This window comes from Hyalella azteca, unplaced genomic scaffold (genome assembly GCF_000764305.2).
Source record: "Hyalella azteca isolate HAZT.00-mixed unplaced genomic scaffold, Hazt_2.0.2 contig13248, whole genome shotgun sequence".
NCBI classification, from domain to species: Eukaryota; Metazoa; Arthropoda; class Malacostraca; order Amphipoda; family Hyalellidae; genus Hyalella; species Hyalella azteca.
The window spans coordinates 158,784-169,590 of NW_025943177.1; the positions used below are offsets into that span (position 1 = coordinate 158,784).

Sequence of the window (10,807 nt, forward strand, 5' to 3'; positions counted from 1 at the left end):
TCTTAACTGTAAAACCTTACCTATTTACTCAGTCTTGCCAATTCTGAGGTTAGAAAACTGTCCAGCCTCACGAATGTACCACCAACTCATTTCCGTATAACAATGCCATGATATACTGTTCTTCGTAATAATCCAGTAAAAAAACTGGCTTCTTCATCCTATGGCCTTCTACTCAAATTTCATCATACGTTTCTAAGAACTTTCGTTTCTATGAACTTTCGTTCCTATGAACTTTAGTTTCTAAGAAAGCCAAGAGTACAAGAGCACCTTCATTCTCGTGCCCATGCACGCCCCTACCTTCACTCTCGTGTCAATTCAAGCCCTTGCCCCCAGTGAGCAGATCCTGCGCGTGAAGAACGACGAGCACATCCCGCTGCTGCTGGTGGGCAACAAGGCAGACCTGGGAGCATCCAGACGCAGGGTCTCCGTGGAGGCGGCGCAGGCGCGGGCCGAGCAATGGGGCGTGCCTTACGTCGAGACCTCCGCCAAAACCAGGGAGAACGTCGACAAGGTAACGTGCTCAGGGCTCGTCAACACCTCGCGTATACTCCGAGGAATTATTGCGACTCATGCCCCCGGTGCACTCTTTGATCTTCTTTCATGGGTCATCCTGACGCAGTTTGGTGCGGTAAAAGGGCGTCTCAGTGCTACTTCCACTGTTTGCTGGTTCAGTGGGGAGGAAAGTTGAGAGAATCTTATTGTCACTGTTTGGACAATGTGATTATTTTAATTTTCTCAGTGAACGCGATGCTAGCACATCGGTGCACAGGTAGGGGGTTGGATACTTTGGCATTGCAAGGAAGCGTCTGGTGAAGCCTCGATTAAGTTCACCTGTACTGCAATGATCAAAGGAAATCCATGTATAAATACAGGAGCTGGGCTTCTCAGGCTTCGTTTAATGTAATGATGATGTTTCGGCACTCATATGGTACTAGTGCATATGTGTTGGTTGTGTTACACTCACGGCGTGGTGGTCTCTATGGTGCACCTAACCCACATATATGCACAACACAGTCACTATTACCTGCTTTAGTTCTGCCATAAGATTTTCTGGTGCCTGAGGTCTTCTCCTCAGCCTGACCTATCCTTATTATTGGGCATAATTTTAGGTCTTCAATCTCACGGTATTCATTGACATTTACATAAAGGTTTAAAGGTGTTAAGGTTTCCACTTCTGTCGCATTCCATTTGGTGAGGTCAATTATTTATTATATTATTCAATCAAATTAATGGCCAAATGCTCCTTATTTTTGTTAACTGGATAATAACTTGACTTAAATTTCAGCTCGATCATTACCTCAAAATGTTTCGTATAATCCTTGATTTGGCTTCGTTGTTGTGATTATTTGTCCTCGCTTTACGTTAGTTATCGTTTGCTGCTTTTTCCTGCGTGTGCCAAAACTCCTGCAGTAAATATTTCAGGAAGCTCAAGGCAAAAATATTCTTAATTGGGTGCGCAGGTTTTTCTTCAGGGTGATTGGCCAGCAGTCTTTAATATTGTAATTATTATGTAGGCTTTTTAATTTCTCTACTTTATCGTGTTTAGATTCGTGCTAGAGAATTGTCTTTTATTCTATTAATTTTGGTATCATATTTTTCTTTTCCTGGTTTTGCTATTTCCTCCTACCCGTCAACTCTTTGTATATTTCTCTAACCTTATCAGCTTTTTAAATATCTCACCTTTTCGACGTTTCATTGCTTATCACCAATTTCCTCCAGTCCTTCATAAATCATTTCTTTCCTAAAAATAACTACAATTCTCCTGAGTTCATGCACTTTTCATCATGTATGATGATGTCCCATTCAACATTTCCCGTCTCACGGTGGAGTCTTTCAATCTTACTTAATTCTGCCTTGTGTCGTATAGACATGGCAGAGTAGCTGGGCTCCTGAGCGTTGACTCAGCGTTGTCTTCAGAAGATAATGAACCTCTTCGTTTTTATTCTTATATTTGATCTCGCGCGCTCTTGTTGTAAGTTGCCGTGTGCATTGCGGTGAACGGCAGAACATCATCGGTCTGCATTAATGTTACTGAGCCCGATTCCGCGTGCTTTTACTCTTCGGTGCACTAGTGTTGATTTTATTAAGTATAACATGGAGTTATAACGGGAGACAATTTTTTTCCGTGCCCTTTTCCTGATACCCAAATAAGGACATCGCTTCCAGCCGAAAAATGATCACCGAAGTCTAGTTGCCAGCCTCTCAGCATCTGACACTATATCGTGTCTGGAGAGTGAATTTTTACCTACGTACTTTCCCTCCCTCAAATTTCGTAATTTCCCTCGTTCATCAATAAAGTGTCATGTTTGCAGCTCAGACCGCGCCATTGCTTCTCATCATCGTCATCAACATATCATGTTTCTGCTCTGCTCCTCATATTTCAGTCTTCTTTCCCTCATGTTCATGACACTTCTGCGTCCTTTATCGATTCCTTCATCTTGCCAACCTCCCTTCTCTTTATTTTCTACTCAACTCCTCTTCTTCCGCCACCTCCCTCATCTTCTGTCTCCACCTCCCTCCTCTTCTTTCTCTACCTCCCTCCTCTTCTTTCTCCACCTCCCTCCTCTTCTTTCTCCACCTCCCTCCTCTTCTTTCTCCACCTCCCTCCTCTTCTTCCTCCACCTCCCTCCATTTCTTCCTCCACCTCCCTCCTCTTCTTCCCTCATCCCTCCCCTTTTTCCTCATCCCTCCCCCCGCTGGGGTGTGCAGGTTTTCTTCGACCTCATGCGCGAGATCCGCGCCCGCAAGCTCGAGGCCGCGAAGACCGCCAACGGCAAGACCAAAGACCCCGCCAAGCGGAAAAAGATCAAGTGCACCATACTCTAAAATGGTGCAGCACTGCACCCACTGCAATGCCAGGTACATCACCGTGCACACTCTTTTCACTTTCAGCATCACCAAGTGCACTGCACTGCAGAATAGGCAGCAACCTGCGACCTGCATCATCATTGCACCTCTGCATGTCTTGTGTAGAACTTTGCCTTGCCTGTAGCATCCGTCCATCTTGTGCTGCCTGTAGCATCCGTCCATCTTGTGCCGCCTGTAGCATCCGTCCATCTTGTGCCGCCTGTAGCATCCGTCCATCTTGTACCGCCTGTAGCATCCGTCCATCTTGTACCGCCTGTAGCATCCGTCCATCTTGTACCGCCTGTAGCATCCATCCATCTTGTACCGCCTGTAGCATCCGTCCATCTTGTACCGCCTGTAGCATCCATCCATCTTGTACCATTGTAACTCTTCGTATGCAGAACAATCTCTTGGTTATGTAGCTGTAACTGCCCCCGTGTGTAGCTAATGCTGTAGTGCTGCATCCTCATAGTTTCGTTAGCTAAGTTAGAACGCTTTCCTTCTGGTGCTGCCGTGGATTTGTTGTCAACCCTCATCAGAGGAGCACGAGGCATTGCAAACAAAAATTCCTGTAGACCGACACACCGTGCCGTTATTACAGGAAACATGTTTGCATTCGTATTAAGGCGGCAAATTTGCGTTTTTACTGCATGTTTTTTTTTTTTTTGCTCGAGTATTTTTCTCAACTCGGCATGGATAAGTGCTGCATCCGCTATTTAATCGATGCGTCTACTGTTCGTTGTAGCTTACGGTCTGGAATAGTGTAAAACATTTTCGGGGGCAGATCAAAGTACAACATAAATTGTGTCATCAAAGCCTCGTATTACAATCTACCGTGCCGTCCCCAAGCTCCACCAGCCACGCATTTCTCCGATGATGCTTCGTACGAGCGTCCAACAGAACCCGCGCACTCATCGTGCCTGTTGACGTCTTCTTAATCAGTCCTCTTGCCCCGAGCTCTGTTTTCTTCCCTTGCATTATTTTGTTGCTCCTATCGTCTACGTTTTTCTTAATGATTCCTGGACAAATAGCAGCTGTATATAGATTCGTCGATTTTTTTCTAAATGTCCATATCTCTGGTATAATCTGTTGTTTTATACTTTTTAATTTCTACTGTAAATATTCATGTCATTGTCTTAATATTAATCACGGATTTCCTAAAAATTGGCCCTTGCTATGACGAACGGCTGATTGCTTTAAAGCTTAATTTCATGTGATTATACACGCAAGAACCCTTTTCCCTACTCATTAATGTGTTCTGAACTTGCTTTAATGTTTAATTTATTCCGAGTTGCGTTTATTTTGTCTCACATATGTGTGGCTTTTGCATGCTATTCCGCATTTGGTTATGTGGTTGTATTAAGAATGTAGTATTTAAGATATTGAACCGATTCTTATTAAGAATTATTTTATTTGTTTTTTACAGCTTGTTGACATCATCTTCCCCACACTATGTTGAAGAAATCAGTCTATTAATCTGAAAATTCCAGTAAAATATGCATGCTACCTAAATACACTAACAGTCGAAGCCCGGTGTCTGCAACGCTGGTGAGAAATGCTATGAAGTGACAACCATTTGGTGTAATTAATGTCCGCGTTTGACTGGCAGAAGCTTAATAAATGATACTTAACAGGTATTTGTAGTCAATTAGTTTAATAAATCATACTTGACGGGTATTTTACCTCTAATACCCGTTAAGTATGATATATTAACCCTCTACCGCCGGATGTCACTCTCCGGGAACTTAACTTTCGACTTAAATTATATGTAAACTATTGAGTGTAGCAACATGAGGACGTTTGTACGCAACAGAGAACATTTTAAAGTTGTTGTACGTGGCGGCAACCGTTTTGCGCTCACTAGAACGTATCCTTTTTGTGAAGTAGGCTTGTGACAATATTGCTCCGGTTACTTATGTCAGGCGGTAGAGGGTTAAGTTGATTAGGTTTATAAATCATCTATAATTGACTTCCTATACCCGTGTTAGATTTGTACGCCTTATCAGCTTAATAAATCATACTTAACGGGATATTCGAAGTCAATTGTTTGATGCCATGATTTATAGGACGGTTATGACGTTAATGCTGGTTTTGACATGATCTATATAGTTTTTAGTTTTTATAGGACGGTTATGATATTAATGCTGGGTTTGACATGATCTATATAGTTTTTATACGACGGTTATGATGTTAATGCTGGGTTTGACATGATCTATATAGTTTTTATACGACGGTTATGATGTTAATGCTGGGTTTGACATGATCTATACGACGGTTATGACGTTAATGTTGGGTTTGGCTGGCAGGCTTTCTACGACCTCGCCCGCATGATCTCCCGCAGCAAGCAGAAGACGGAGGCGCCTGCGGAGGAGAGCAGCAAGAAGACCAAGTGCTGCTGCGTCTCGTAATTCTGCTGCTGCTGCTGTTGCTGCTGCTGCTGCTGCTGCTGCTTCCTTATCACTGTTTTCTGCTGCAAGAAGCTACGAGAAAAGATTATTGTTCCTCCTGCAATGTTAAGGATGCTTGTAATTTTATTACTTCATTATTGAGAACTAGCACTATTTTCGATAAATATGGCACAAACTGCCTTGAGAGATACAACGTTTTTTTTTTTGCTAATAAAATCATACTACATTATATCATTAATCTGTCGCGTTTAAATCATGTTTGTGCTAGCGCCAATACAATCGCGCCATTCATTGAGAAAAGCGCCTTGCCTGAATTTTATGTTTAAAATGGAGGAACTTTGTTCTACGTTTCTTTCAGGGACTGTTCGTCATCAGGCTATATTCCCTTGTATAATTGTTATCATTTTGCCACCTAACAAGTACTTTCACGTGCTACAAAATGTGACTGCCTCAAATGCTCTTGATTGCGATTGACAGTTCTGGTGCTTTCACTTTCTAAAGTACAACTGATCTTGTAGTTCTTTTCTTTGATCGATTGATGAAGTGTTGCCGCTTTGTATCAGATTAGAAAACTACTATTTCCTCGAGGTGAAATTTTTTCAAACGTAATACAGACTTCGTTGTCATGATTCGTAATGTTTGCCTAACTGAAACAAACCATCGACTTTGCCTTAACATTTCCATTAGCCAGTCTAAATGATCGTAACTGTGCAATGCCTGCCATCGACTTGATCCATTTTTAATCCAGCGATTTCTTGGAACAATAATTTGTGCTTCTCGAGGGCTGGGTTTGCTGAGCTAATCACATGTCGGCTGACGGGGATGCCACACATACTTCCTGATCAAGCATCCTTCTTAGGAAATAATTTTTGTTATCGCGAAGTTACTTTTTTACGTTACAGGTCTTTAGGTTAGCTAGCTTATGCCAAATCGAAAAAATATGTTAAACCATTTAAAAAACACTTTGAAATGCAGTAAACACTTCACGTGGGAGAGAGGCTGCTATCAGAATCAACATATCTAATAATAAGGTTCACTCTGACTAACACATCTCTAACGCCCTGTCCTGTCTTCCTCCAACATTATAGGTATCCTAAACTCATACTTGTGTAATGAAGATCCTTTTGTGTTGTGTTGCTCCTACCGAGGCTGCATCCTTATGTTGATGTCATGACTGCCGCAGCTGCGATACTGGATTAGTTTATTACACGAGGAAATTTTTGCATGGACTTGTATGTATATTATATTACCTTGAATTACATTGATTTTTAGTATATTTTGTCCCTAAGTCACCCATATGAAGTTCGTTTTTCTATTAGTTTTTAACTCGTAAGATGTCCTGAGGTTTTGTTGTATCTGTCGCCGCATTTTTGGTTTGAATTACACCAGAGTTGTTGCTGGTGCTGTGGACGCAGCGTAATTTCACGCAGACCTGACTCTTTAGAAAGATATTGGGAACCATGCAAAGATCTACGAGTAAAATTGTCAATGCATTTGAAACCATTTCGAGAGGCAATAAGTAGTCTATATTAAAGTTCCACTGGAGTTTTTGAACTGTAGATGTTACTTGGCTTGCGTAAAAATCAGTAGTTATGGATGGCACTTGCTACTAAGCGACTAGAAGCAAGCAATGTTGAAGACATCTTGCAGTATCAAGCCATGGGCTGGAGGGAGAGCTGAAGAGGATGGTTTATTCAGTGCAAATTTCATGTAAGAGTAGCCGTAGATATTAACATTCAGGACTCGTGGTGATATTTTTCAGTCTGGTTGCAGTAACTCCACCCCATATACTAGAAAACATCATCTGCCATTAGTTCTTTCCGCCAATCGGCTCATAGAGAATAATTTTCCATTTAACGTTATGTTATAATTTCAGCTAATCGACTTTCCTAGGAGCTTGTTGATTTGAAGTTCTCTGCTTGTTCAAGTAAAAGCGGGAGACCTTGAACTTGTTTAGTTCCGTTCGCAAGTTCCAGTTCTCTGAAACAGTCTTGGGAGATCTGCTTGCCTGATGTGAATTGTAGACCGCGGCATCTGCCTTGTAAATATATTGTGTACGTTCGCGTCCTGTAATATATATACTATTTATTATTAATATCGTTACGCACCGACTTGTATTATTGCACAGTTCCTCTAACGTGAATGTTCCAGTTGTGCATTGCGAAATATTAGAATATTAAGCGGAAAACTCTTGTGTAAACGTATGCAAAATGTAGGAAAACAACGTTAGGCTCTACATTTGAGCCCGAAACACGAACGTCTAATCTCCCGTCTAAAAGAATCAGATATTATAGCCAAATCCCCAATCATTAGAAGTCAATAGCTCGCTAATATCATAGTTTATTCCGTAACTTCTTAGTTATTTGAAGCCATGATTTTTCCAGCTCCATCTTCTTGTTGAATTTCATTTGCCGAAGTAAGACCTAAGGTTTTTCTAATACACATTGCTGTAATGTGGTATTTTATGACTGCTTCATGATGGAACTTACATGGTTTTGAGGTGCAAGTTAGATCTGATTATTGCTAGTATTTGTCTCATAATAGTGATTATGTATTTACTACTAATTCTCTTAGCCTCTTTATTCCGAACCTGCAGACACGCGCGACCCATTTTCTTAACGGACAATAGCAACTGTTAACTCAAAGCCGCTACAAGTATACATTTATCAACTCGCGGTTGCTCACATTAGGTGTAAATGTTCAACCAACTATTATAGTGTAAGGTTTCCGGCACATTTACCTCATTTGACTCGCTGCTCATAATTAGGCTTCATTTTTTAGATCATCAGAGCTACGTTGTGCTGCTGTATTTCTTAGATTGCCAGGGTTCTCTTGATCTTCTCGACTGAAAAATAAAAATTTTTTCCTATGTTGGGTCCGTGGAAAAGTAGTACACGATCTTGCACGAATGGAGTGCATTAGTGGTGAACAAATCGCTAGCATCACTCCATGGATACCACTCATCGATCCTGAACAATTTCTTGTATCCTTTGAAATAACCAAAATCTTAAGTTTTTCATGGCGTCTCGATTTCCTCGTCGTTTCTGCGTTGCCATTAATGAACCATTCCATGATTCCACTAATCGTGCTCACGAGTGTCCCGAGCTCTACCTCTGCTTTAATCCTACGCTTGTTTAGCTAATTTCGACTTTAAAATTTTCCATCGCCACCAATTGTTTCCATGTTTATTCACTTTACCCAGTCATATAACAGAAAATGTTAAAGAAGATTATTATAAAGCGATAAAGTCTGGCATGCCCCAGCGGTGAGTAGCGAGGGCTGACTCGTGTAATCGAAGCACATGTGATGGTGCAAACATTTTTACGAGCGACATTTTGGCGTTGGTGTTGAGCTTTAACTATCTTCTTATTTATTATAATATATTAATATTGATGAGTGAACCCATGCAGGTGCCCATGTTTACGTACCCATGTATTGGTCGCATTCTTTAATTCTATTTGGGCTCTAATCTGGAAGAAATGGAAATCCTAAATTCTGAAAGTTTCGCCGGAAATTTTCCAACTGAAACTTCATAATGACTGCTGCACTTTTTAGTCATCTTTTTATTTCTGTCTGCTGCCTACTTGAAGCCGAGATTCTCCTCCGTTGTTGCATGAAATTGTACAACCATCTCCTCTGAACGTAACAACGTTTCATCATAATAGTAAGGTTTCACAGTCGAAATTTGTTCAGAAATATGTTGACAATCAAGGATTTGATATTTCCCAATTGTAATTTTTCATTCAGTTAGCCCTTAACTGCGATTCTATTTTTCGTGTTGCAAGAGCCATCTGATATTATTTAAACTGCAAGTGTTTTTAGGATGCCTAACAGGTTGAACATATGTGTTGGAGATTATTATTGTACTGTTTTTTTACGCCTCTGTTTTTTTCAATCTATGTCCTCATAACAATTATGCAGATCCTTGGTCTGTTTGGTTCATTACGTAATAATCGATATTTTCCGGTGCCTTAAGTTCAATTGAACAAGCACAGCTTTTTCGCCATCCTATTTTTGGAAGCATTTGTAAGTGCCACGATGCTTTAAATAAAACTCAGTCCACGTTATCAACGTTCCTGGAGTTTAGACCCTGTAGCTCATTCACCTGCATTACCAGCAAAGATTAGGTTTCAAACGCATACATGTCAGATATACGCAACAATCTTCTGTTGTTTTTCGTATGTTTACAGGGGCGTATGCTTGTTTATGAACTGGCTGAAGCCATATACCTTTATATATATCCTTATGTTATAGTTGACTCATCAATTAGTACAGAGCGAGGAAATGGGAGGAAATAAGCTAGCTTGTCTACCGCGCGATACTCGCTAGCCTGAGCGCCCATTGATATTCAGTTTCATTCATGTTTCGTAGTCGTGATTCAGAGTCAGGCAGTTAATGCTGGTACCGTATGCGATTTTTATTTTTTATATAATTTTATGAATCGTTTATTATCTGTCCATTATGCCTAATTGTTGGCTGTATGTGTTAGAATAACTAAAAAACACACCTTTCGGACGTATTAACAAGCCGTTTTACAAGTCATTTTGCCACAGGAATTGATGTTTTTATAGAAGTAATTCCCGAACCTTTGGAAGTCTCTGGTATTGCGCTTTCAACTTATAAAGTTTCATTTATTTTATTTCTTTATAGCTCTCAGCTACGAGATATAGCTTATACCATCACAGCGTGCAGGTATATAGCTCTCAGTTATAGCTTGTAATCTGTTCTGTTGGAAACATCGCTGCTACGGGGCCGGAGAATAACTTTTTTACGTGTGTTACGCTGCATTTGTAATGGTGTTGCTTGTGTCTTTTATGCTATATTGCCATTTTGAACCTAATATCAAAAAGTGGAGGAATAAATGTGTAAATACGTCATTTGTTTTCTCGATATCCTTTTATTTACATTCATGCATCTGTTCTCCGAGCCTTGCCTGCGCATTATGGCCGCTAACCTCTCCTTCTGACTTCGTGCTTCTCATTCGTAAGTGTTCTTTGTAAGAGAACATTTTTATTCTAATTTGGGATATTATACGTGCGCAGAAATATTATTTGCGTCTTCCTGGTATCATAATAACAGCCACTCGTTTCATGTGAAATTATTTAGTTCGTTGCGACTCCATAGGATGTCTGCGTCATGGAGACCTGCGTAGTGCTGCGTCTGCGTCATGGAGACCTGCGTAGTGCTGCGTCTGCGTCATGGAGAGCTGCGTAGTGCTGCGTCTGCGTCGAGCCGAGCGGCCCAGCCCATGGCGCCGATGTTCCGTGGGCCAGCGAGTGTGCATGCTGGTGTCGTGGGACATGCAGGTTGTTGCGGCGCAATATCTTCTTTGTTCTACTTCTCTTTTTTGACGAAAATTTACTTACGACCTTCTTTTAAGCACGAGTGCCTATCAGAGCAGGAGAGCTGAAGCTTATCGCAGCGAGGTAATAGACCGTTTTTGTCGGTCATTAAGTGTTTATACCTCGATATTGATATAGAACCGAGCTTCCTAAAGCAACACGAATTATCGTTTCGTGGGTTCGCTATTGGTAGCGATCAAACGGAGCCGC

General features: G+C 41.1%; 1 protein-coding gene across 3 annotated transcripts in view; it reads left to right on the forward strand.

The window, feature by feature from the left end:
* The window catches only part of LOC108672884 (ras-related protein Ral-a), a 43,007-nt gene extending 32,875 nt beyond the window's left edge, over positions 1-10,132 (forward strand). For 2 of the 3 annotated variants that reach the window (XM_018160638.2, XM_018160639.2), the window contains exons 6-8: positions 334-511; positions 2,710-2,859; positions 5,154-5,211. In XM_018160638.2, the coding sequence (XP_018016127.1) occupies positions 334-511; positions 2,710-2,826 (295 nt within the window). In that variant the 3' untranslated portion in view covers positions 2,827-2,859; positions 5,154-5,211. Of the gene's footprint in view, positions 1-333; positions 512-2,709; positions 2,860-5,153 lie in introns of all 3 variants that reach the window. The other variant, XM_018160640.2, reaches the window with a different exon arrangement.
* The last annotated feature ends 675 nt before the right edge of the window (positions 10,133-10,807 follow it).